The 27,726-nt window shown below is 40.4% G+C and overlaps 1 protein-coding gene across 6 annotated transcripts in view; it reads right to left on the bottom strand.

The window, feature by feature from the left end:
- Positions 1-27,726, bottom strand: part of PCMTD1 (protein-L-isoaspartate (D-aspartate) O-methyltransferase domain containing 1) — a 95,521-nt gene that overhangs the window by 25,031 nt on the left and 42,764 nt on the right. For 3 of the 6 annotated variants that reach the window (XM_045005254.1, XM_045005253.1, XM_045005256.1), the window contains 2 exons: positions 19,879-20,309; positions 14,576-14,678 (listed from right to left, as the gene is read on the bottom strand). The exons of 1 other annotated variant lie outside the window; for it this stretch is intronic. In XM_045005254.1, coding sequence (XP_044861189.1) covers positions 14,576-14,678; positions 19,879-20,185 — 410 coding nt within the window. In that variant the 5' untranslated portion in view covers positions 20,186-20,309. Of the gene's footprint in view, positions 1-4,626; positions 4,819-14,575; positions 14,679-19,878; positions 20,310-21,665; positions 21,783-27,726 lie in introns of those variants that run through there. 2 more of the 6 variants (XM_045005255.1, XM_045005259.1) reach the window with 2 other exon arrangements.

Genomic DNA, 27,726 nt, shown 5'->3' with positions numbered 1-27,726 from the left:
ATAAATGAAAACCAGGCCCATGGTTTCTACATCTGAGAATGTATAAAGTGAACAAGCAAAATGGTGGGGAGGAAAAAAGGACAGAATTTTTAATTATATATTTAAAAACAATCCATTACCTCCATCCATCCACCTAGCCAATGTTACTGGACTAGTTTCCCAAATGTTGCAGTAGAGATGGATCTTGTACAACCAAAGTTAAAGCCTTGATTGTGCCCTGTTCCTTCATAACTTCTAGATGTTTTATCTTATCCATTTTATAACAGTTGGTTCTGATACTTTCCTTCCTCCGAGGATGGGTGGAGGAAGACACACAGAATTATAGACTTACATAAGTGTTTAGCTCTCAAAAGTTGCCCCAAAGCTTTTTCTAAAAATAAAATTTTAAAAAATGTATCTTAAAATCCCAAAACTTCAAGCCAACACAGGAGCTGTGCTGGGCATGGGCACTCAACAGTCATACAGAGGCTCCTGTTGTGTCCACTGCATGGGATACTTTGAAGGAGTGTTAATGATGGCCCAGTGTCAGGCTATGACAGGGAGCCACATTACTGCACATCTGATCTAGAGGGGCTATTTCAGCCTGTGGTGTTGGGGGGCTCTGCAGTAGTCCATGCTCCTGATCCCTCCGTTGAGGGAGTAAAAGTCAGCTCCCCACCTCCTCATTCTCCACCTGCATAGAGACCGAATACTGTAGCCGGAATAAAAGAATGTCATCCTAAGAAAACACATTTGCAAGTAGTCTTCAAAAATTACAAACACGTTTTAAACACAAGTTTGAAAATTATTTCCTCTTGCAGGAAACCTGTCACATCAGGGTTCTGTGTTTCACCCTCCACAGATGATATCATGAACACAAACAGTCCAGGGAGCTGCACAGCCTGTACCGCTTGAGATATTCTTTATATCATTAATGTTATCAGGGGAAGCATGAAAACTATGAACTCAGGTCTCAATAAAAAAAGCCTTTCAGTGAATCTTCAAGATGTATTTATTTGTGGTATGGTAAATCTAGACAAGCTAGTGACTTGGAAACAAACAGCTGTGAAGGTGGTTGATTATTTCTGGACATGGCTAGCATTATTCCATTTTGTTCTAACTTCCCATCTGGGTCATTGCGGATGCTAGATTCCAATGAGGCTCTTATTTTAAAAAATCCTAATAAGCAGTATAACAATTTGGTATTTCAAAATACTTATTTGTTTTAAAATGCATTGGAGATTTTATTGTCCTTCATGCATCCAGCTGTGCTATTACTTTACCCTTTTTATGCTAAGACCAAGACAGGTCAATTTCTTGTGGCCTAAGAAAAGGAAATTAAGCTTTGGTATACACAAAATATTTTTAAAGCTAATTATGAATCTAATATTGATAGGCCATGGAAACAGCTTTGGCTCTAGCATTCATGTCTAATAAAAATATTGTTTAAGTATTCAAAAATCAAGAAGAAATTAAACTCACGTCTCTTAAAAGCATTTGTCAATTGCCTATAGTACAAGATTTAGGCAGGATAAAAATATTTCCTATACAAATCTCAGTTAGATTTACACCTTTTCAGAATCTTACAGTGTGAGAGTATACAGATTCCAGAATTAACCCTCGGAATCTATATCACTGTTCAAAACAGTCTCTTGTACTTTGAAGATGTTGATATAATCCCAGAGATAGTCCTTGCTAGAGTATCATTTTTTTTCCTTCTAGTATTTGGTTTCTTTTTCATACATTAGTGTTTGTATCTTAGCCATAAATTTTATATGCTGATGTTTGAAGTGATGAGGATCTCACAGGATGACTGCAAAGTCAAACTTATATGGAGGAGATTGGATATAGAAAAGAAACCTGGTTTGCAAGAGCCTCTCTCGGTAAGTAAAAGTGAAGGACTTCTGATCTCTTGGATCCAAAAAGGATTATCCCTTCAACCATCTTACAGCCACAGTATTATAAGGATTTCCTCTTGATCTTTTAGCAGTCTAAAAGACAATTAAGAGAAACATGTACTAGAAATTTTGGATAGCATTGAACATCCACAGCAAATGCTCCCAGAGCCCCTTCTGTTAAGAAAATAGAGTATTGTGTTTTGATTTAGTCTATTTCAGTATCTCTGAAAGTTTGTATTTGAGTGCTAAGTCTTCAATGAAAATTTGATTCCCTTTGGAGAACCATCTGTCAATTTGGCCAATTAATGTTCATGTTGTATACGTATTTGCATTGCCAAGATATTGGAGGTCATTGCTCAATAACAATTTCTGTGGCCTTTTGTGGGACACGCTGAAATATTGCTTTCAGATAGTATTAATATGTGGCTCATTGTTAATAACCTTTGACATTCCTGTGCAACTATTCTTACTCCTCAGTTCCAAGACACTGATGTGCTTCTGAGTTGTCCAGCTTAAAAAGGTACTTTTCATATATTGCCCAATCCAGGAAGGGGTTTTCCATTGTTAATGCTGTTCTCATAAGTGTTTTGGGAGAAATTTCTGACTATGTTTGTGAACAACAGTCAAAGACTGTTGTATTTGAAAAATTGTATCCTTATTCATAATGACAAATATAATTTTACAAGATGCACATGTAAATTCTTGTTTCTATTACATCATATGGTTAGAAGACAAAGTCAAAATCTTTAAGTCAATGTTCACGTTTTCTCTGTACTATGCACACTTTATACCTCTATTTTTGAATAAAATAGCACTTTCTCCCTAAATCACTTGCGTTGGCTCTTCTCTAAGTGGTATATTGCTTTTGGGGGCATTTAACATTAATTCTTTTTCTATAACATTTGACATCTTGGTTACTACTAATTCTAGACTATTATTGCTTTTATAAGCAAATACAGTCTTAAAAGCTCCAGTGTCCCCTTTCCCATCAGATATGGAATTAACACTACTATTTGGGGGAATACATATAAAACTGAAGACAATCTGAAGAGTAGACTATAATACTAGTAAACCTGTGAAAGCAAGTGACCCTTAAAATCTGAAGTGACATGTAACACTATGCATCCACTACAACAATGAATGCAATAGGTTTAGCATTAGAGATGTAGCTGATAATGTTGCAGATAACATTTCTCTTTGATACTTCATCCAACTTCAAATTAATGCAGTAGTGCATTAAATACTCAGAATCACATAAAACTCAAGCAGAGCACAAGATTACTGAATAAAAACGGAGGTAATTAGTGTATTACATGACCCTTAAATATAAATTTTCAAAAGCTAATTTGTTGATATCATCCATTTCATTGAGATGAGCAAAAACATAAATTTCCCCCATCTGATTAACTCTGGAGAACAAATACTTGTGATTCAATCACTGGTTCTTGCAAATATTTATGTCTAGATTTGTCACCCCTTCAGAGTCTGTTCCAGAATTTAGAATCCTTGAAGATAAAATAGAAACAAAGATTTTGAAAGAATGATCTAAAGTGATTCCACTGTGGGCTTTAAGGTTTTGAATATAGGGAAGACTTTTCCCTTCTCCATTTCTTCTGCCACAGTATTTTTTCGTGCCTCAAGTTTCCCCATCAAATTTTATGATGAAAATTTGGAAAGCAGATAATCTTTCCATTGAAGTAGCGCATATTGTTTTATAGAGTGAAATCTCAATATATATGTCAACATAAATGACCATTATAAAATATGAAGCTAGTGATATTTGCTGTTGATTTAATAGTTTGATCATGGTAGTCAACAGCTTCCTTTGGGTCAGTTCATAATTCTACTCCTATCAGAATTTGTAGAAGCAAAAGAAGTTTGAATGGAACCAGTGTCCCTTTTTCTACTTTTGTCTAGGAGATCTTTCTGCAATGCTTCTTCAACTAGAGGGGATTTCTTCAACTAGTATAAAATGGGTACTTGGGAAGATTCAGTTGTTGCACCTACTTTTGGTAAGGCTGGCTGCAATATCCATTTTTAGAATCCTGCAGTTTATAAGGCATCATGGTTATAAATATTCCTCTGTAACATCTCCAGATAATGGGTGATGAGGAATATAAACAAATGTTTGCCACACTCTCATAGTGTCACAGAATTCTAATAAATAATCTCTTTTTGGTGATCCTTGTTAGACTAGTAAAGCTCAATGACAGTTCACCCCCTCTGGAATGGCACAAGGTTCCAGAACTTGGGACGGATTCAGGGGTTACTGTTCTCTTTTTGGTTAAATGCACGTTTCATTTTCTTTTTGATAGCTTATACCTTTTGTCTTTATAGCAGGATAATCATTTGACTGCAGCTGGATGAAGACTATTTTCTTCTTTGATGACTCCTAGGGGTTGCCAATTCTGGTTGGATGTATTCCCGGAGGTGTCATCACAGGACATAATATTTAATTAAAGATTAATCTTTAATTCCTGGAGACTCCAGAAGAATCCTGGAGGGCTGGCAACCCTAATGACTCCTTGTGCATGACTATTGTTTGAACTTCCTTTACAAATGGAGAAATTAGCCTTAACAATGTTTAACTAAAATGAACTAAATTTTACTGGATACCATGAATGCTGCTGGGACTGACAATAGAAAATTTCACTTTCCCAGTGCAGATACAACTTACTAAAAGACTTCAGTAGGAAGTCTTACCCATAACATTTATCCCAGAAGTAGTACTAGAATCCTAGTCACTTACCATTGCAGTTGTTTCTTTAGAAGAGTAGTGATAAATTCTTTTGATCCTGAGAAGAGTGTTGATATTTCTTTCACGGCACTCACTTCAGCAGCTTACACACGTTTGGTTTTTGATAGGGTGTTAGGAGATGGGCGACCTAGCCCTGCCCTTTGGCTCTCCCTCCGAGACGGATATTCTAGGTCTAGAAGCCGACTGGGAGCAGAAAAGACAACATATTCCCCTTCAATAAACAGGTGAAGCGGGGCCTGACACTTTGCACATATGTGCTTTAGATAGAGCCTTCTTAAGGACTGAGTTTTTCCTTAGGTGGCATGCATCCTCGCTCAAACGTTAAATGTGGAAGCGATTCTTACCACATGTCAAACTCAGACCAAGATCATCCTTCAATTAATGCCTAAATAAGCTTTCTTTTACAACACATCTTTCCAAAGAGTAATGAGAATTAAGAATGCACTTTCTATCTAGTTTGCTTCTAGAGGTAAAACTATCTTGTGAAATAGACTCAAGACAGCACTTTACTTGTCTTAGATTATCAAATGACAACTCCATCTCCATATCCAGTCACAGGATAATTAAACCTTTACAGATTAGTGGGATATGGATATAAATACAAATGATTATTGGAATGATTTGCCTTTTTAAAGCAAGACGCTGAAGAGTTGTTTTATGTAGGGGAACAGCTTCAGAAGGGCCAAAGGATGGCAGCTGAACTCCCAGAAGGAGTCAATCACCCTAAGCATCGAAGAAAAGGAGCATGCTTCCCCTGCCCCCAAAAATCTCTTTAAGGATGAATATGCTACTTTCATAGAGCTCCCAGACTCTGATCTAAACCTGTTCCACCTGCTAAGAGATTAATCTTTATGTCTATGGATTTGCTCATCAGGAATTGGGAGAAAATTATAGGTTACGCTATACAACATAGGATTTCTGCATGTTTCATCTTTTATTTCTCCTACAAAAGAGGATGTACAGTATACACTACAAATAACTCCATGTGTTTAAGTTGTAAGAAAAGAACTCTGTGTTAAGCATCAGGCTTTAGCTGCATGATCCCTAAGCAAAATCTCCATGTGCTGGGCTGGAAATATACAAAGCATCCAGGAAATTGTCCCATACGTATCTATAGTTTTTTGCTTGGTGACAAAAATTTAAGTGGAAAGAACCAAGCCAAACAACTTTTTGAAGATGCACTGGTGAACTTCTTTGGAGGAATTTTTATATTTTTATCCAAGACATGAACACAAAGACAAGCACAGAAATACTGAAACTTTTGCCACTTAGAAATGTAGTCTCTGCTCCCATCTGGGTTGTGCACAGAAATGCTCAACACAGAAAGATTATGGCTTATAAGTACAAGTGACTAGAACAGTCTGGAATAGTATTATTCAGCATATTACAGAACCTTTGCTTTAAATGTGTATTTAAAATCTAGTTTGAAGCTCCGCAAGTAGCTAAAAATAAGCTAACAATTTTAAAAGATAAGAGGTGGACAGTTAGGCCCAAAGACTCCTAGTCATCCATTGAATAAGTACAGGACAGGAAGTAGCGATTCAAACTTCCACACTTTGCCTTGTCAGTACGCCTCAAATATAACCTCAAATATAATTAGTTTGAGCTATACCACCAAATAAGCAGAGGAAAATTATTTTCAGTCAATAGACCCCTGCTGGGTTCAAGCCAGTAATCTAAGTGAAAGACTCTACATGCCTTTCATGAACACTTTTTCCTGGAACGCTTCTCATCCAAGTATTGAGCAGATCCAATCTCAATAAGCTGAGATCAGAAGTCACAGACCATAGTATCCGCAGGGTAGGTATCTCATTTATCAACTGAAGCCCCAGGAACCAAAACTAGGCCTCCAGCACAATAGCATGTTCCTACTAGGTCTTTAGGACAGACAGCCATTTAAAAAATATTTTATATATGATAAACAAATTACTAGGATCAGAAGAACAATTCCCTTAGAACACCATGTATCAGGTCTTCAAGATATCACCCATTCAATACAGTATTAACTCGGTACAATAAGCTTTATATTCAAAAGAAAATAGCCAAAATTAGGGATACTCAAGACAGGAAAAATCATCCATCAGGCAGCCAGCCCTTATTCCTTCATTTGTAACCTAGTGGTTACCAAATATATTATCAGGAAGCACTTACACACTTAACAGAATTTTATTTGTTGGTTTAGTTTTTTTAAATAGCCATTGCTTGGTTACTTATTGTTGCAAGAATGATGATTCAGTAACATACTGTGGTGTAAAAGATCCAAACTTGTTAGTGGGCATAAAAGCTTTGTGTATGATACTTACATTAATCTCATGATCTAGTTACACAATGGAATACAGTCACTTGCAGCTAAAAGAATGAATTAACTATCACCTTAATGTAGAGCAACATGCTGAGCACCACAACTAAATAAGTCTTAGTTAAGCAAAGGGGAAAAAACCCTTTACTATTTCAATTCATTGTAAAACTTCCATAACATATCTCAAAACAACTTTCCTTCAAACAAGGTAAAGACATTCATTTACATTCAAGAATAAGAACATGCCAAGTTCAAAGTTTATAACTAGGTTTTTAATAAAGTGAAACAAAGGGACTGAAAATAAGTAAAACCCACTGTTTTTAACCTTCATCTACCTCAAAAATGGCCATATTTTTATTAAGTTGTGATTTCCATTCTTCCTTCTCCTCTTTTCCATCCTTCCTTCCTCCCAAACCCCAAAGATAGTTTTATGAATAAGTTATGAATGACTGAAAACTGGGTGATTTAATAAGAAACAGCATCCAAATCTTAAGTACAAGATCACTAATGTAATGTTAGAGTAGAGAAAATCATTAGTTACTACATGCTAACACAAATTTTCTGTACAGATGTATCATGGATTAATGGCTCGATATTACTTAAAAACACACAATTCTTCTGGCTATAATCCTTTCTAATTCACACCAGTTTAATGCAGGGTGCACCACGCCTCCAATTATATCAGGAGATGTCTAGAACTAAAATGATGTTGACAGTAATGAAACACACCCATCTTTTTAAATATAGTATTATTTATTCTATTGTGGAAACAAAGGAAATTAAATATACAAAAAACCTATCAAAGTAACATTAAAGATCAGATTTAAAAATTAATAAAAGCAAGCAAGCGAATTCAGCAGTAAAGCTAACTACACCATCTATAGAACTTACCTGGTTGTGTTTATCTATCCTAACAGAATGGCTCTCTGTCTCAGTATGGGGTGTAGGTCAGACAGCAGAGGGATAGTCAACACCTGAAAGTTCAGGGGGAGAAAGAAGATGGGAGAGTACATACCCAGACCTGCCAGGGCCTAGTTACTCCTCATCCTGTGAGAATATTCTTGGGGATGGGGTGGGGCTTTTCTGCCTCCCATTGGCTGGAAAAAGGGGCATATTACTCCTGGGGGAATTTTGCATTACTGCGCGTGCACAGAATTCATGGCCCTTGCAGATTTCTTTGCTTCCCTGCAGAGAAATTACTTGTGACGGGGAAGCTAAGGGAAGCTGTAAGAGGAGTCACGTACCCCTCCCCAACAGTCTAGGCAGGTTGGTTTGGGCACCCAAAGCAGCTGGTAGAGACTTAAATCACCGCCAGGACGGGGGGCTGGGCAATCATGCTTGTGTGAGAAAGAGAGGGGGGGGACACACACACACACGTGTCCTTCTTACTTGCCATTGTGGCATGCTTGGTGTGAAGGGGCAGGGTTTTGGGGGTGTTTCTGAGGAGGCAGGTGTCAGACCAAAATGTAGCAGCCTGCCTTTAGTGAATTGTTCCCATTGCTCTTAGTGAATTCCTCCATGAGTATAAAACAGGGGGAAATGTTTTAAGGCTCCTTTACATTACAAGAGTGGTATAAAAATCAGTATGGCCTTAAAAATGGTTATGGTGCTTTAATGATTAGAACTGGTCTAAATTTTTGGACTGAAAAAAATTCCTATCAAATGTGCTCCATGAACTGTTTGCTACTGACCTTTCTGGAGGTGGTCAGCAGCCAATATAAATTGTGAGTTTGAGTCCCCAGCCCTCACTTGCTCTTCAGTTACCTATGATGTAACACTGAGAATATGGCTGCATATATTTGTTGACCAATAATTAGAAGGATTTCCTCCAATGCTCCCCACTCCCATTCTCCATCCATTGTACTCTAGTTTAAATAAATTACCAAAATTATTGAAACCAGAATGATTATAGTGCATTATTTTAACAAATAAAATATGGAGAATTTTAGAATATTGTGCACAAAAAATATTTTTTTGGTGCAGGATTCCCCCAGGAGTAGTATATAAGGGAGCTGGCTTTCATGCCTCTCCCCCCACAAAAATGTAAAGCCTTCCTAGACATCAGGAGACCTTTTGCCTATAAGGGGAGATGACATAGCGAGGTCCACTCTTGGTACCCTCTGAGGCCTGGTCTACACTAGGACTTTAATTCGAATTTAGCAGCGTTAATTCGAACTAACCGCTCAACCGTCCACACCAGGAAGACATTTAATTCGAACTAGAGGGCTCGTTAGTTCGAATTTGGTACTCCACCCCGGCAGGTGGAGTAACGCTAAATTCGACATGGCTAGCTCGAATTAGGCTAGGTGTGGATGCAAATCGAAATTAGTAGCTCTGGGAGCTATCCCACAGTGCACCACTCTGTTGACGCTCTGGACAGCAGTCCGAGCTTGGATTCTCTGACCAGCCACACAGGAAATGACCCGGGAAAATTTGAATTCATTTTCCTGTCTGGGCACTTTGAATCTGACGTCCTGGCTGGACATCGGGGCGAGCTCCACAGCACCTGCAACGATGCAGAGCTCTCCAGCAGAGGAGTTCATGTTATCTGTGAATAGAAAGAGGGACCCAGCATAGACTGACTGGGAACTCTTCGATCTGATCGGTGTGTGGGGCGAGGAGTCTGTGCTTTCGGAGCTGCGCTCCAAAACAGGGAATGCGAAGACCTACGAGAAGGTCTCCAAAGCCATGAGAGACAGAGGATACAGGCGGGATGCAACGCAGCGCCGCGTGAAAATCAAGGACCCCAGACAAGGCTACCAAAAAATCAAAGCGGCAAACGGACGCTACGGAGCCTGCCACCACTGCCCCACCAGTGACCGTGGACTCTGACGATGGGACAGTGTCGACGGCCAGTTCCTCGGTGATGTTTGCGGACGGGGAAGATGAGGAAGGGTTTGTGGAGGACGAGGCAGGCGAAAGCGCTTACAACGCTGGTTTCCCCGACAGCCAGGATCTATTCATCACCGTCACGGAGATCCCCCAACAACCCTCCCCGGCCATTAACCCGGACCCTGAATCAGGGGAAGGAGCAGTCGGTAAGTGCTTTAACCATGTTAACTTTTATTCTTAATATAACAGCAATCTTAACTGTGTGAAAAGGAGGTCTCTCTAGATATGGGGATAGAACAGAAATCATCCTTGGAGATCTCCACGAAGCTCTCCTTGCGTTAATCGAAAAGCATCAGCAGGAGGTTCCTGAGGAGAGCTGCCTTATTGGGTGCTCCGTGGTAGCACAGTTTTCCGCGCAAGGCTTTCATGAGGTACTCAGGGAGCACTGCCTCCCCAAGCACGGCTGTATCGGGCCCTGGTTCGTGCTAGCTTTCACGCAGCATGCGCTCTCTATCTCCTTCAGTGACCCTCCTCAGGGTGATCTCGCTCGGAGACTCCTGCATCTAATTAGGGGAATTACTGTAATTTTACGCCTGGTCCAAAGTATTTTTAAAAAATCTACGGACAGACGGCATAGCACAGACTCAGCACGCAGCTGCGTGACGAGCGTAACGGAAAGCCAAAGAATATAATGGACGCTCATGGAGGGAGGGGGGAATGAGGATGCAAGGTATCCCACAGTTCCTGCTGTCTCCGAAAAGTATTTGCATTCTTGGATGAGCTCCAAATGCTTCTAGGGTCAAACACAGTGTCTGCGGTGGGTCAGGGCATAGTTCGGCAATTTGCGCACACACCCCACCCACCACCAGAAGTGAAAACAATCCTCTGTTGACTCTTTTACATGTCACCCTATCTTTACTGAATGCTGCAGATAGACGCGATGGTGCAGCACTCAACACCAACATCCTTGCTCCCCCACGCTATGGATGGCTGATGGTACAAAACGATGGAAATCCGTCCTCATCATCAGCCTATTGGCACATGGGGCAGTGCAAAAGGGCTGGTAACCATGCCGACTAGCATCAGTAAGGTCGATCAAGGGCGCCTGTGCCTAATTTTTCATGGCAGATGGTGCAATATGGCTGGTAACCGTCCTCATCATTGCAACAGGGGGCTGAGCTCCATCAGCCCCCACCCTTCATTGTAAATAAAAGATTCGATTGCCCCTGGACTAGCAGAGGGATGATGGGCTCCTTCATCCACACTCCTTAATGTCCTGCCTGGACTATCATTGCAGCTGGAGGCTTCCTTCCACTCATTTCTCACAAACAAGTCACTGTGTCTTATTCCTGCATTCTTTATTACTTCACCACACAAGTGGGGGGACAATGGTATGGTAGCCCAGGAAGGCTGGGGTAAGAACGGAATGAACAGGTGGTGTTGTTGCAGGAGCACCCCCTGTGAATAGCATACAGCTCATAATTTATGCAGGATCGGACACAGAGCAGCTGTGCTCTCTGGTTCTATGATACACTGGTTCTCTAGTACACTTGCCCATAATCTAGGCAGGACTGATTCTATTTTTAGATACCAAGAAGGAGGGATTGACTCAGGGAGTCATTCCCAATTTTTGCTTTTGCGCCCCTGGCTGCTCGGCCAGGGGCACTTATGACAGCCCCAAATGGGGCAGTGCAAAAGGACAGGTAACCATGCCCATCTTATTACCATCTTATTACCAATTTATGGTATGGTTGATGGTACAATATGGCTGGTAACCATCTCTGCTGTCATGCAAAAGCAAAAGCATGCTGCTGTGTAGCGCTGCTGGCCCGCCTCTGTCAGCGGCATCTAGTACACATACGGTGACATACTCAAAAGGCAAAACAGTGTCCATGGTTGCCACGCTATGGCGTATGCCAGGGCAATTCTGGGAAAACGGGCTAGAAATGATTGTCTGCCGTTGCTTTCCCGGAGGAAGGAATGGCTGGCGACATTTACCCAGAATCCACTGCGAAAATGATTTCTGCCCCAGCAGGCACAGGGGTCTCAACCCAGAATTCACAGAGACAGCCTAGACTCAGTTAATTGTTCGCAAAAATGTATCTTTGCAAGGAATTCACTCCCTGTTTCCCATCTCACAGCTTCCAATGTCTCCAGACCTGCCACAGCATCCCCCTCGCAGAGGCTGGCGAAGATTAGGCGGCGAAAGAAAAAGACAAGGGACAAGATGTTCGAGGAACGTATGGGCTGCTACGTAGCAGAGGCGGACCAGCAGAGCCAGTGGAGGGAGACCGTCTCTCTGGGCCAGCGCTCACACAGCGAACGGGAGGAGAGGTGGCGTGAGGAAGACAAGCAGGCGACTGAAACAATGCTTGGACTAGTGAGGGAGCAAATGGACACGCTCAGGCGCCTTGTGGATGTTCTGCAGGACCGCAGGAGGACAGAGCCCCTGCAGTGTATCTGCAACCGCCCTCCCCCGCCACAAAGTTCCATACCCCCCTCACCGAAAATAATCAGGAGGAGGGGCGGCCGGGGACGTGAATACTGTCACTGCACCACAGCACAGTGCTCAAGTACCCAAAAGCTCTCATACCCTACATTTGCCGAAGTCCTTCACTTCCAGACTCACAGTAGTCCCAATCCCAGTCCCATCCCCTAACTGTCTATTTAATTAATAAAAATGATTTGCTGTTAATTACTGTTTCCGTTATGTTTTTTCAAAGAAGACTGTGTTCGAATGGGGGGCATGGGGAAGGGGGTGGTTAATTGCATAGGACAGTCACCTTTCCCAGGGTACAGACACGGGGGCAGGATCAGCAGCGGGTCACACACACGGTGCAGTCAGTAGGCAACCTGGTCGGTTTTTGGAGGTGGTTTCCAGGATCTGTGTGGGCGGGGGAGATGTGACTTTGCAGCAGGGGAGGGCGGTTACAGATCTTATACAGCGGTCCTTGTCCTGGACCACAGAGTCACGCAGCTGAGGAATATGTATCCGTCCTCCTCCACCACAAGGTCACATATCCGCCCGCACACAGAATTCCATAAAGAGGGATGGCAGGCTCCGTTGAAAGAAGCATTCCGGCACTGCGGACCGCTCTAGGAGCAGGAGCCTGTCATTCCTTGAGTTTAGAGGCGGTCTTTACATCACCGCACACCCTACCCAGCACAGCCTGCGTCCCAGTTTCAACCCTTTCACGAAAAGTCATGAATAAAGAAACCTTTGTTAAGTAATAATGGGACATGTATTTTATTTTTACACGTTTGCTGGAAGTGGGGGTAACGGGGTGAACGGGGTATGTAACCGAAGAGGAGAGTCAACAGTAACTGGGTAAAGAAACAGGGGCAGGTTCAGCTTCTCTGTAAAGAAACTGAACAGTCACAGTTCACGCTGCTTGCTGGTATTTGAAGAGTTCCTTGTCGCTGTCCCAGGCGCCTGTATAGGGCTTCATGAGCAAGTGCATTAGCGGGCAGGCTGGGTCCCCGAGGATGACTATAGGCATCTGCACATCCACAACAGTTATTTCGTGGTCCGAGAAGAAACTACCTTCCTGCAGGCGTCTGAGCAGCCCACAGTTCCTGAAAACACACGCATCATGAACCTTGCCCGGCCACCCGACGTTGATGTTTGTAAAACGTCCCCTATGGTCCCCCAGTGCTTGCAGCACCATTGAAAAGTAGCCCAATTTCTCAGCAGCTGACTGTGGAAGAGGTGGACGATAAAGTGCGAGGAGGAGAAAACGGCGATGATCGCAGCGGGCTCCATGCTTGCAGTGCTGTGACGTCCGCGCTGTCACTGACCAGAAAAGTGCACGAACAGATTGCCCGCAGGCGCTTTCAAGGAGGGAGGGAGGGAGGTTGTGATTGACGGTTCAATGACGACACTTACCCAAAACCACCCTCGACACATTTCTCCCCCCAGCAGGCATTGGGGGCTCTACCCAGCATTCCAATGGGCAGCGGGGACTGCGGGAACTGTGGGATAGCTTCCCACAGTGCACCGCTTCCAAAGTCGACGCTGGCCCCGTGAATGTGGACTCAGAAATTTGAATTAGTGTATTTAGTATGGATACACAAATTCGACTTCATAAGGTCGAATCCACAAATTCGAACTAAGTTGATTCGAAATAGTCTTGTAGTGTAGACAAGGCCTGAGAGGGAAAAGTGAGAGGATTCAAGAGTGAGGTAAATCCAAGGGGTAAGTCTGAAGAGTGGCTATCCCGAGTCACTGGTTATATGATGGAAGCCCTGTAATTCTCCACTGGACCCAATTAAATACCTGGTACGTGAAAAGGGGATGGTGTATAATGCCACTCCCCATTGTTAAATGTTGATGCCAGCTGCTTAAATCCATCCCTGTGTCTCTTTCATTCATCTGCGTGCTCTAACCAACACTGCTAGGTTACATGCTGTATGTTCATATTCAGTAATATCTAGGCACAGTGACACCTCAGACTGTTAATATTAATCTGAGTTGTTATACTTATACATTTATTCCAGATCTGCACACAAAAGAAGCTGCATAAGAACACAGCATAATTGAGTGTGTTTATGGCAAAAAGGCAGGAGGATAGATTTTGGCACTCAAAGATGTTCCCTACTTTAAAAAACAAAAACAAAATCTGTATTTTTTAACTTCCACTTACCTCACTTTAAATATGTCCAACAAACGTCAAATATGATTTCCAATAATGAACATTAACAAGATGTTAAAATTTGCAAAATGTCATTTATTCCTTAATATTGTACCTCAGTAAAAAAAAATCCAAACATTTCTGGTTGCAAAATGAACTGGATAAGTGAGATACTTACTTATCAAAGCTATCACTATTTTTTATGAAGCTCTCCAATTTTTCCTTGGCATATTCTACCACATCTGAATGAAGCTCTATTCCATGATTTATTCCAAAAGGGCCTGTAATTAAAAAAAGTGTTTTTATAAGTACTGTTTTATGCACTGGTGTAACACCTTTCATCTAATGGTATCACAGTGCTTTTATTAACATTTGATTAAGCCCTCCAACACCCCTACAAAAAGGGATATTTTTATACTTTTTACAGATGGGTAAACTAAGGCACATGATTATTTAGTGAGCCAGTGAAAAAGCCAGGAGTACAACCCAGGAGTTCTGGCTCCCTATTTCCTGTTATAACATGACTTCACTAACGCCAAGAAAGCACAAGTACATTTTTCCTATTAGCCTTCATAAGAGAAAGTTCATAAGGCAGTAAGTCTGATCTTTTCTTAGCCTTTTAATTAGACTTTAGAGTGGCACAATTTTTTAAAGACAGCAGGTGTTGATAGTTATAATGTATTTGTTTGTAGAAGGATTAAAAGTTGGTAAATTTAAAGCATATTATACTGAAGTGGAATCATCTCAACCAATGATGGCAGAGATTCAGCATAGTATGTGCATATCTATACCCATAATTATACACATTTCTCAATTATGCAATTTCCTGAATCCTTATGGGGTATCAGCCTTCAGCCAACTGGACCATAGAAATTTACTAAAGTGCTATACAAGTATTGATCTACAACAGTAAAGTGTTGGTGCAGATCTCTATTCAGATTAATCCCACTGACATGTCCACCACATTCACTTCTAACCCAACTCCTTACCCTTTCAACTCGTTTAGTAATCATATGTTTTTAACAAACAGCTTGAAAATGAATTTCAGTTTGTGGTAAAAGGGCTAAGTCGACTATTCTAAAGTAGGGAGGTGCAAGGAGAGACATTAAGACTAGAGTTAGACGGGTTGCCAGCTAAAGAGGTGGCCATGTTTGTTGTGGGCATAGAGAGGTAGGAATTCAGTATGTAATAGGCAGCCCACAGAACAGAGATTTTAGTAGCCATGTAGAGAAGAGGAAAAGCACATTTCAACCAAACAGCAAGTAGAGGTTGCATTCTATTAATTCAGTAATCACTATTCCCCAAGCCTTTAGTTTTAGAATTATTTAGCCCAACACTTAATTATCTAATATAAGAAGCATCCTCAAATTATTATTTCAGTAACAAAATTTATTCATCCAGGGAAATTCATAAGGATTTTTTTCTCCAGAACAGAGGTATTTTGAGCATTTAAAGAAAAAAAATATAGAAGTATTTCTGATGTTTAAGTACCCTGGATAAAAATAAATAGCAGATTTGCAGCAAAGCCTGTCATTTATGGAAAAAAACCCAAAAACTTTCATATACTCCTAGTAAGCGTGACCTAATGTTGCAACATCACCACAATATGCTAAACATCTGTAATTCTTAGTAAGAAATTAGAACATCTTATACACCATAAACAAAGTGGATCCAAAAGAGGTTGTTACATGCATTGCTCATAAAGCTTTCCTGCTGGCAGACTTACAGGAGGCAGAGTGCTCCACAGGGGAGATACCTGCTTTCACAGCATTGAAAGGTGTCCTGTTGGTATGCATACCTCCTTTATTAACTTAGCTCATTGCTTCCCTTTTCTGTCTCTTGCATTACTAGTAAAGCTGGCTGTAAAATGTGAAATCCCTTCCTGTAAACATTTTCAGTATTTTTAAAAATAAATTTAACTTGAGCCAGGACAAAATGCAATATATATATTTTGAAATGCCTTCACACACCAAATTTCATATATATATATATATATATATATATATATATATATATATATATATATACACACACACACACACACACACACACACACATACATACACACACACACTATGAAATTTGTATGTGAAGGCATTTCAAAAAATATTCTATTTTAGGAAAACAAAAATAAAAGGTTTTTCATCTTCTTGTAAGAAAACCGCCTTTCAGCCCCATTGCCTGGGAGGCAGAGAGCCCAGCCACTCCACCAGCCCTCACTCCCCAACCCTGCTTCCTGCTCAGCCCTTCCAGCAGAGCGCTTTGGACCAGCAGAAAGTGAAATTGACAAACACCTTCCAGACTGGCAGCTGGCATTCTGATTTTCCCAATGGAAAAATGAAACTTCTTCTGCAAAACTGAAATTTTCCCATAGAAAGAGGGTATTCTTCATCAGAATATCATTCTAACAAAAAAGTTTCTGACTAGTAATTAGAAGTAGCTAGCAAGCATTCTTGCAAAAAATGAACAGGCATCAGTGTTTTCAAAACAGAATATTTTAGAAAATCATTCCTGGGAATCACAGCAGGTTTTCAAATATAATTTACTATAAATGAATTCACATTCCCCTAACATAACCTCCTACATTATTTTCATGTGTCTAGTATTTTTGCTGCACTTAGCTGTTTTCAATTACAGTTATCGCCCATCTGTTCCAAAATTCATGCAAATTTCCAAACAGATTAATTTTTACCACTTTTCAAGACAATCACGAAGAATATCAAACACATTTTTTGAGTTTTGTGTCTGTCAGAGTAATGAGGAACATTTGTGTGTAATACTAGAACTTTTCATGATCAACGTGTTACGAGACAGCAATTAGTTTCTGCAGCAACATGACTATCCAAAATATGGAGTATAATGATAGCAATACTGAAATGTATGTATGTGTTATATTGAACAAAACAGAGGTGGTGCCATTATTCTCATTAGCTTTTCCAATTTGAGGATATGACCGTATATGCTATTCCAGAATGGTCTTACCAATTCCTAAAAACTGACACTACCCTAACTTTTGTGTTACTTCCTGGAGTAACATTAATTTCCTGCACAATGTGATTATACTAACCTCATCAATTATCTACCACCCATTATCAAGTCTTGGAAAAGTGTTTGCAGTTCTAATATCTTGTAATACTCAATTACTGAAATCAAAGGATTCGTCTGTACTGATCATTAAAATTATGTAAACTACGCTTTCTGTGTGTATTATCTTCCTTCTGTTTATATTAAACTTAATCTCTGACTACTGTAGCAAGTTATATAGACCTTTGTATTTTAAATATTCCTCATTTTGAAGTCACCCGCAAATTAATTTAGCGTCACATTAACATTCATCAATATGGTATACACTACTACTCCCACCCTATACTGAACCATCAGATACCCAACCATTGACAAACGATCTTCAGCTTCCTAACACTAACCCGATACAGTACAAATTGAAACAATAGGCTCCATTTTGAGAAGGTGTAAAGGTTCCATTTTCCATGAAGGGGCTGGCTTTATTAAAACCAGTAAAATAAACTTTCCTTTTCAAAAATATTTTGTTCAAATATTGCTATAAATCTGACTAACCACGCTGGTTTAAGAACTGCAGAGCAGGTTGTGTCTGCTGATTCATACAGTTAGAAGGCCCTCTGTTGCAGGTCTCACCCCTCATGTGAAAAGGTGGGGAGAAATTAGTCACTTTCACTACTTAGTTCTTTTCATTCACTTTCTGGAAACCTGCACAGGTCATTCTTCAGAATCAGAACTGTGCTGGGTGAGGAGACAGTAGGCCAGGCAGCACACATCATACACCCCTGACCCCACAGAGATTAGCTAGATAAGATAAATACAACCTCATATAGAGAAGCAGGTGCAGAGCACCCCTAGCCAAATAAAACAAATAAATATTAAGACAAAGGGCTTTATTTCATTATCTTCACTCCTGATATCATCTGGGGAAATATTTATGGTCCTGCACACAGGGCTAATAGCAAACAAAAGAGAAAGTAGCCTCTAATCATATTATATTTATACTTTAACAGCTACTGGGGAAGAACTCATACAAAATTGCCTATATTTATCATCTCCCATGGAGATAAAACTCCCCAAGCTCATAAACAGAGAGCTAGCACAAGAGGTATAGTACGTTACATGAACAAAGTGAAATACTATAATTCTTTAAGCAGCATGTACTGGAATTTTGAGTTTATACCTATGAATGAATATTTCCCCAGAAGCATTACTGCTTACTATATTGTATTGGGTAAGGAAACGAATCGCTGTTTCCACAAGAGGGAGCACTGAATCAGGTCTGACTTTTGTTTACATTAAACTGGAAGGAATCCTACACCTCCTGGAAGTGAATTGACAAATTAAATCTGTTACACATTCTCCTTCCATTCAGAATAGTATCTGCTTCCCTTAATGGTTTTCTGCTCTCCATTATCTCTATTTGTAAAAATGAGTAATCCAAGACTTCAAGAACTCCATATACTGGAAAAAGTATACATTTTGTGAGAGTGTTGTAGCAGTGAAAGTGGTGCTTCCTTAACTAGAAAACAATACTGAGAGATGCAAATATTTATTTAGTGGAAGAAAAATGTGGCTGTAACATTTACATCCCACTATCAAAATAAATGAAATTCTGTTATGTAATGCAAATTTATTACACTAGGTAGAAAACATCTGAGGATACTTATAAAAATCAGCACTAAAGCTTAGTTTCTTTCATTTTGAAAACAAATACATTTTAATGTACATTTTCTGCTCTGTACGGTATAGTTTTAAAATGAAATTCAGTTAGCAACAACATACCACACTCTCTTTTCAGCTGGTAGCACAGCCTTATTTAAGTACAGTTGAGAGGATGAATAGTAAACTACACAGCTAACTTCGCTTAAAAAAACCCCAGTCTTAAGCAGTGAATATCTGCCATAAAATTTACTAATGCTGTTATTTAATCTAGGTTATTTTGTGAAGAGCAGCTTACTTTGTGTCCTAAGCATATACATTTCTTGCCTTCTATGTGAGCAACAATCTTTACGAGTCCTTAGTGAACTTAAAAACTGCAGAAAAATTTAGAAATAATTGTTTCCATACTCCCTGTTGAAAATCATAATATTCTTTGTGACTCAACATTTTACTTCTGTGGTAATTATGGTGGTGTCAAAGAGGCTTGCAGCTTCAGGTGACTACAGAAGGTTAATCTGTGGATGAGGTGTAAGCAGCAAAAATATTGTTTTCATTAAAATGCAATTCTTAAAAAATGTTTTTCAATAACAGTTTTTCTAAGAATTAGCTAGCAGCTCTTAAATATTTCACAATATTCTGAAAGCACGTTCCAAATTCCTAACTCTATGCTTTTTTATTATCTCACTTAAAACTATAACACATTAAATCACAAAACCCTGGCAAAAATGCTGACATGTTAATCTAAGAATCTGTATTCAGTAACCGACATTTCATATATGTTTAAAATAAAAAAGAAATTACCTAATATTAATCCCACCATTGTACTCAAATATCCGGTTCCGCTACCCAGATTCAGAAAAGATAATCCTGGTTGAAGTTTCAATGCCTCCATGACTTCAGAATAAATGCACGGTGCTGATAAGTGTATATTTCCATGCTTCCAAGCCAAGTCTTTATAAGCATTGTCCCTGTATCCTTCTAGATAATAATCACCACGGTCAATTGCTCTGAAGGCTTGCTCCACTCTCTCAGTGCGAATATACTGAGCTTCTTTCAAGTTATCAATTAAATCATCATTGTCTTCCCCAGCACTCACAGCTCCTCCCATGATGAATTTCTATGATAATTCAATGAGTTTGAAAATACATTAGCAGGAGCGTTTTGAAGTGTCAGTGTGTAACAGACTCTGTTCTTTTCCTTTCAACAGCACATCAGAACATCACAAATGAATCCTGGGAGAAAAAAAAAAGTTTACTTGTTTTGAATTTCACAGGAAAAAAAGGCAGCATCAACTAATTAATACAGAAATCACTTAACAAAAGGGGTAGCAATGGGAAGAACAGTAAAGCTACTGGTTTGAAGTGTAGTTCGACTTCACTGGAAAATTAACGAAGTATTAAAAAAGTGACAGTAGTATTCCATGCCTAAATCTTTGTCTTCCAGATTCAATTTACTTAGTCTACACATACAAAGATTCCCCCTCCCTCCATAATTGTCAGGTCTGAATATTCACCATGTTCTACTCTGTTTAGGTTCTTGCACTGAACCTATCCCCATGGTTTCTGAGCATCTTCAAAAAAAAGCTTTCAAAATACACTGAGTGGGATTTTTCAATAGCATCTACATAACTTTCAGTGGAACTCATGCTTCTAAATCACCCAGGTACTTTTGAAAATCCTGCCTAATATTGGACAAATAAGTGTTCCTTTCCTAAAAGAGGAAAAGTTATGCCTGGGGTTTTTGTTTATTTTCAAACTATTTAATCCAAATCAATAAAGTTAACCTATGTTCTTTCTGGTTTGCATCACTAGTGGTTAAATACCACACCGACTCCAGATGTCTTAACAGTTTGGATAATGATGCATGAGCTGGAATAAAATTCTGCTCAGACTCACATACTGGTAAAATTCTATGATTAAGTTTGTCAGCTACAGGGAAATGGGGCATTTTTGCGGAAACACACCTTTCTCAAACATTCTTACTGCATCAAGAAGCAACAAAAAAGGGAGGGAAGGGGCAACCTTTTTCTGCCAATCACAGGAGTAATTGCTAATTGGACCAGTCACTGAAAAACAGGGTGACCAGATGTCCCAATTTTATAGGGACAGTCCCATTTTGGGGGTCTTTTTCTTATATAGGCACCTATTACATCCTACACTTGCTGTCCGGCCACCCTACTGAAAGATAACTGGACACAATCTGGCAGTGAGTTACGCATTAACTAGACAGAAGTAGAATATTGGCGATAAGGAATCCTGGGTCCTATCTCTGGTGTTGGGAGAGGATTGTGGTCTAGTGGTTAGAAACAGCTAAACAAAACCCACAGAATTATATTAATTCTGAAAGGAAGGGTGGCTGAGCAGATAAGCTGAGGTATGTCTGAAAGACCTGGGTCCTATCCCCCAAATCAGCTTTTTAAAATCCAATACGTGATTGTCTCCTAGGGTTTGATATGAGGTCTTGGTCAATAAGGGTTATGCAGTGCACAGAACTATAAAATGAGTCAGTCAGTCAACAGAGATAAGAACAGAAATCACAGTTCCTGGCTCAAAGTTTAGTGGACAGTATTAGTTTCACAGTAACTGCACCTGTATTCCTCCGTTCATGGTCTACTCCAAGTTTCCAGCCATCACCTGTCTTTGGCTAGGGACCCTTGTTCCACTCCTTTCTGAAGAGAGGTGTGAAGGCTGCACAGTCCTCTGCCATCTACTGTGATATCTCCAGCAAGCCAGTCTGCCTAAAAGGCCAGCAAGTGTACTTTGCAGTCTCTTCAAGAGCTATGACTAGCGTGTTACTAGCAGTTACAAGTTACCACATGGCTCTTTCTAAGCAAGCACTTTTATTCTTCCGATAAAAGCATTACAGAGAAAATATATTTAAAAACCCAACAAACATTTCTATATGCATGCTAAAAGCTCACAAGAAACTATGCAGGATTATGGGGCTCAAGCGGGTGAAAGTCATTCCAACTCTTCCTCCAGGGTTGGGACATCCCTTGGACAGAAAGTTGGCTCAAGAAGAGGAGCCCCAAGACAGTGTAAACTCAGGCTATTTATCCAAAAAATTTGCCTTTGTCTCTTGGTCTCTGAATAATCCAGTTTGAACTAATATATGTGAGCCTTACTGGGAGGTGGTATCTTTCGGGGGGGGGGGGTATTATAATCTTCACCACCATCCATTATTTTGTTTCCTGGAGGGGCTGTGGCAGCCTGCCCCCAAGGAGTAGAACACAATCACCATTGATTTCATACAATGGACCCCAAAGATACTTAAACTTTATTCAATAAGGTCACCCAAAGATATGGCAGGAAGTTGTCATATGTGCCACAGACCGCCACCTAGGCTTCCTATATGGATGGAGCCCCTCTCTCTCACACAGATGCAGAATATTATCTGCTCTGGCAATGCAGAAGAATTACCAGCCCAATTCTACTCAAATGTGGAAAGTTCCACAAAATCCAATACAGTAACTCCTCACTTAACGCTGTAGTTATGTTCTTGAAAAATATGACTTTAAGCGAAACAATGTTAAGCTAATCCAATTTCCCCATAAGAATTAATGTAAATATGGGGGGTTAGGTTCCAGGGAAATTTTTTTTCACCAGACAAAAGATTTTATATCGTGTTTGTGTGCGCGCGCGCACACACACACACACACAGTTTTAAACAATTTAATACTGTACATAGCAATGATGATTGTGAAGCTTGGTTGAGGTGGTGAAGTTGGAGGGTGGAAGAGAGAGGGATATTTCCCAGGGAATGCCTTACTGCTAAATGATGAACTAGAACTTGGCTGAGCCATCAAGGTTTAACACGTTGTTAATGTAGCCTCATACTCTACAAGGAAGCACGACTGGAGAGAGGGGGAGACAGCATGGCAGACAGACACAGACGTGTGTGTGTGTGTGTGTGTGTGTGTGTGTGTGTGTGTGTGTGTGTGTGTGAGTGAGAGAGAGAGAGGTGCATTGCCCCTTTAAGTATGCTGAACCACTCTAAGTAGATTGTCTTTTTAAGTAGACCAGGAAGTTGAGACAGCAGCTGCCCACCAGCACGCTCCCTCCCTCCGTCCTGATCCCTGTGGTGGTCTCCCCCCAGCTCTATGGAAATGAGATAAGCAGGGGGCAGGAGCAGGGGTAAGGGGAACACTCTGATATTAGCCCCTCTCTTCCCCCTCCCCTTGCACAGCAAGCAGGAGGCTCCAGGGAGCAGCTCCAAGGCAGAGGGCAGGAGCAGCACATCGCAGTGGGGGGAGGGAGAGCTGAACTGCTGGCAATTGATAGCCTGCTGGGCAGCTGCCCACAGGAACTTAAGGGAGTGGGGAGCTGATGCGGGGCTGCCGGTCCACCCTGGTTCCAAACCCCCACCAGCTAGCTCCAACGGGCTGCTCTTTTTGCAAGCAGTGGACAAAGCAGGCGGCTGCCAAATGACATTATAAGAGAACACTGTACAAGTTTAAGTGAGCATGTTCTCTAATTGATCAGCAACGTAACAACGAAACAATGTTAACCAGGACGACTTTAAGTGAGGAGTTCCTGTACACTTGGGAGCTCAGGTGGTAGAACTTTTCATGTTAGCCACTAGAGGACCAAAAAAAAAAAAAAACTACAAATATTTGTATCACTCCAATCATAGATTGACAATGGTACACACATATAAACCAAAACATTTAATTTGCATATTTGTATTTTAAAAAAATTAGTGAATACGTTAGCAGAAATTCACCTGGCACCCATCTGCTAATTAGTGTGTGCCAAGCAAGTGTGGGCATTTTGCCTTGTATAGCTTGAATGCATTCTAACAGAATATATAAGACTTCATTCACAAAAAGCATACCAGCTGCTATTTTACTACTAACTACTTAGACACATTCCAACTAGCACTTGCAGCCAGGATCATATATCCCAGTGAGGTTTCGGCTTATTTTAGAATATTCTCTCATATACCTATTCAAATCCCTAGTTTATGCATTCCTATTTGTGTGGTCTAAGAAGTCGGGAATTTGCAAGGTTACAAATCGCAGGTATACACAATTGTACAACCCTACAACTGACTGAAAATCTGGCCCTTAATGTTAGGTTTACTGAAGTGACCAGTGCAACACTATTGCTGGAGTGAGGTACTTTAACAGAGAACCTTAGTTATACATCTTTTTAAATATCCATAATACAGCAGAATTACTGAATTCTGTGACAAGAAAAGCAAACAGAATGAGGAGACTGATGCAGAAATATTACACTGATACAAAAACTACATTGGGGCATCATTAATGTTTGCAATTTAAATATACAAATATCAGGAATGTCAAGAGTTAAAATGCTCCCAACCTTAGCCCCATTATCACTGTATGAAAGAGTTCTGTAACAAAGAATGGTTTCACTTAGCAACATAAAAACCTCAATCTGAATCAATAATCATTTTCCTCTTAAAGACAAAGGCTCCAATTTGCTGTTGTATGATGATGTAGTATTCTCATCTTTTAGGGTACAGATCTATACACAATTCAGTGGTAATAACTTGTCTTCATAAATTTATATTTATGTCCTTTGACTCTTTACCTATACAATGTTTTGTCTCAGATAATATTTTAAGCATTGAAAGTAACTCAAGGACAAATATTTTGTACACCTTGTATAACTTTAAGTAGTATGGTCCTCTCTGGACTTGAATGTGAGCAGAAAAATCAATATGGGCATTTTGGTCCTTCCATAATCTTTTGTTTTGCTGCGTTGCCGCCAGATGATGGGCCTTGTGTGTCCAAAATGAACATAACAAATACAGTAATACGCAATACAAATACATTGCAAATAACGAATATTGAATGTTATGGAGAATGAGGGAGGCATCTGTATATTTTATAAATATATGCACCTCAATTTACTGGCTTGGAGATAAATCAAAGGAAGCTGATAGGGGTATACACACAGAAAACAAATCAAAACAATGACAAAGATAAGGTATCCCCAGAAAGAATACCAAGGGTCATTAACGGAACAATGGGGGAGGGCCTATTAATTGGTAAATGGCCAGCTGCCAGGCTTCAGGTTAAAGACCCTGACCCAAAAAAAGGAAAGGGGGCAAATGGGCAGCTGCAACTGGAGGTGAGTCTCTCTGAGAGAGTTCTGCAGAGGTGTTTGTTTCTCCCAGTTCAAGGGTAAGGATGTCTATATTCTTTCCTCGCAATTAAAACTTGCAAAGGAATAAAGTTTAGGTAAGACCCAGGCGTTGGGTTTATCCCTTTTCTCTGCTTGCTACATACCTTTGGGTGAATACTACTTTGTTTTGAAGAACCTGTTTCTGAGTCATTTTAATCAGCCACTGCTCAGATTCCTGGAGGAAAAGGGCTTACAGGTGCCAAGCACAAGTGGATCTGTCATGTTATCACAGTTGGTAAACTGGGGGTGGGGAGTGCAGCGTGGTAGTGGTAGGCAGGGCCAGCTCCAGGCACCAGCCCAGCAAGCAGGTGCTTGGGGTGGCCAACGGAGAGGGGCGGCATGTCTGGCTCTTCGGCGGCGGGTCCTCCGGTCCCTCTTGGAGTGAAGGACCAGCCGCCGAATTGCCGCCGAAGACTGAAGCAGCGGCAGTAGAGCTGATCACGATTTTTTTTTATTTTTTTTTTTGTGCTGCTTGGGGCGGCAATAACCCTGGAGCCGGCTCTGGTGGTAGGACTGCATGGCTCCACCTGAGAAGGGTGAAGATGAGTGCACCTCTCTGATGACAGGTTGCACTAAGAGAAACTAAAGAGATTTAAAGCGCAACTTTCCCTCTAACAGTGATATATGTACTTTAAGAATTGTAGAACTATCAAAGAAGAATCTACAAGAGTGACAAAATGTTCAGGAACGCATGTTCCAAATGGCTGAATATACTGGGGAAAATGCATTCATTATTGGAGACCTGCAAATTGCACGTTCAATTTAAATACTCATTTGTGAAAATTTACCTTCCAAATTCAATAAGTAAAATTATTTGAATTCTCCTAATAAGATTCTTAATGCCCAGTGGATTTGTTACATGCACATTTTCACAAATCTTTCAGAACATTAAGCTGATTGAATTGCATAAGAACTGACACCCACTGCAATCTATTCATGCCCTTTCAGTTTTAACTTTACATATCTGTATTACCCCACGTAGTATCTCCCTTCTGCTACACACTTAAAAAAAATCCCTTTTTAATTTTAGTCCTTTAAAAGCCACTAGTATAACCATAATGATCTGACTACTTTCCATTTTCCTTCCATTTGTTTTCTGTTGTGCCTTGAACATTAATCCCTTCAGATATTAACTACTGTAGTTCGTGTTCATGGAATCCTAACTATAGACTTACAGGGGGTTATTATTTATTTTTAAAGTTCATTTTCTTTATACTAGTGCTTTCATCCTCTATTCTTAGTACCATGCTCTTCTGTGATCCGCATTACCTAAATGTCCAGGTTCTCAGCCAATTCTTCCATACTGGCCAATATAAGAACTACAATACCTGTGATCAAGTTAGTTCCAGTACTCTCCAGAACAAGATATCGGATAACATTTTCAAAAGTGCCTAAGTTACAATCTCAAAAGTGGCTTGGGCATTTAGGAACATAAGACTCATTGAAAGTTAATGGGCCTTAGGTTCAAAGTCAATTCCATGCAAAGGAAAAAGAGTGGAGACAAAAGTACCAAAGGAGAATAATATTAGCTCTGGCATCAACACATTATTAGTGCTTTTTTGTAATAAACTAGATGCTACACTCAGCAGGACACCTGCCACCTCTCCATGTAACCAGTGAGAACACTTCATGTCCTGGAGAGGAGGAAAAGGCAGCACCTCCCCACCCGCTACAGCAATGAATGAGGTGAGGCATTTGGCATCAGGCAGGAAGCTGGCAATAACCCAGAATACTGCAAGTTGGCTGAAAACCAGGAACTATTCAGTACCCAGCTGGACCCCCAGACACAGTTTAAATGGCTCAGGCTGACACATTTCATTCCTGGGAGAGAGAGACTCTTGAAGATGCAAGTGATAATAATTAATGAACAATAATGTAGGCAGATATACCCATACACTTAGCAAATGCATACCTTGTATGTTAACTGGCAAGAAAAAGCTGATGAAAAAGGCAGAATATATGGGCAAATGCTTTCTCCCCAGTATGGCTGCAAACACTGTTCACCAGTACTTAATTACTGTACGAGGTGGAAAATTCTGAGTAGCTGCAACAGTTATCATGGGCTGCCAGCACCACCACTACCCAACCTAACAACTGTTCTCTATTTGATTATTGGCAATTTCACTGGGGAGAATCCCACTAACAATTTCAGAACAACTGTTTGCAATCAGAGATGAAACAAAGTGCTCAAATGAGGACAAGTTCTCCGAGACCATGCAGGACTCCAGTCAAAACATGAGGGATGCTAAAGAGTGGTGTGAACAGTTGCTAGAGAGGAGGAAGGATGGAGATGCACAGAAATACATGCTACATCTACCCAGCTGTTTGAACAAGTTTTTGACCAGGGGGCACCAAGGACATCACCGCAGTAGTTCTACTAACTCCTAAGAATGGGAGGGATCAGACCCTCTAGCCCCTTCCTTTAGCCACCAACCCTCCACTCATCAGTTCCCACTGCACTCTACTCCAGCGGACAAGAGCTCAAATAACACAATTG

This window comes from Mauremys mutica, chromosome 2, assembly GCF_020497125.1.
Source record: "Mauremys mutica isolate MM-2020 ecotype Southern chromosome 2, ASM2049712v1, whole genome shotgun sequence".
In the NCBI taxonomy this organism is placed as follows: domain Eukaryota; kingdom Metazoa; phylum Chordata; order Testudines; family Geoemydidae; genus Mauremys; species Mauremys mutica.
Note: the sequence above shows the minus strand (reverse complement) of the source record. Positions and strands in the feature narration are given on the sequence as shown.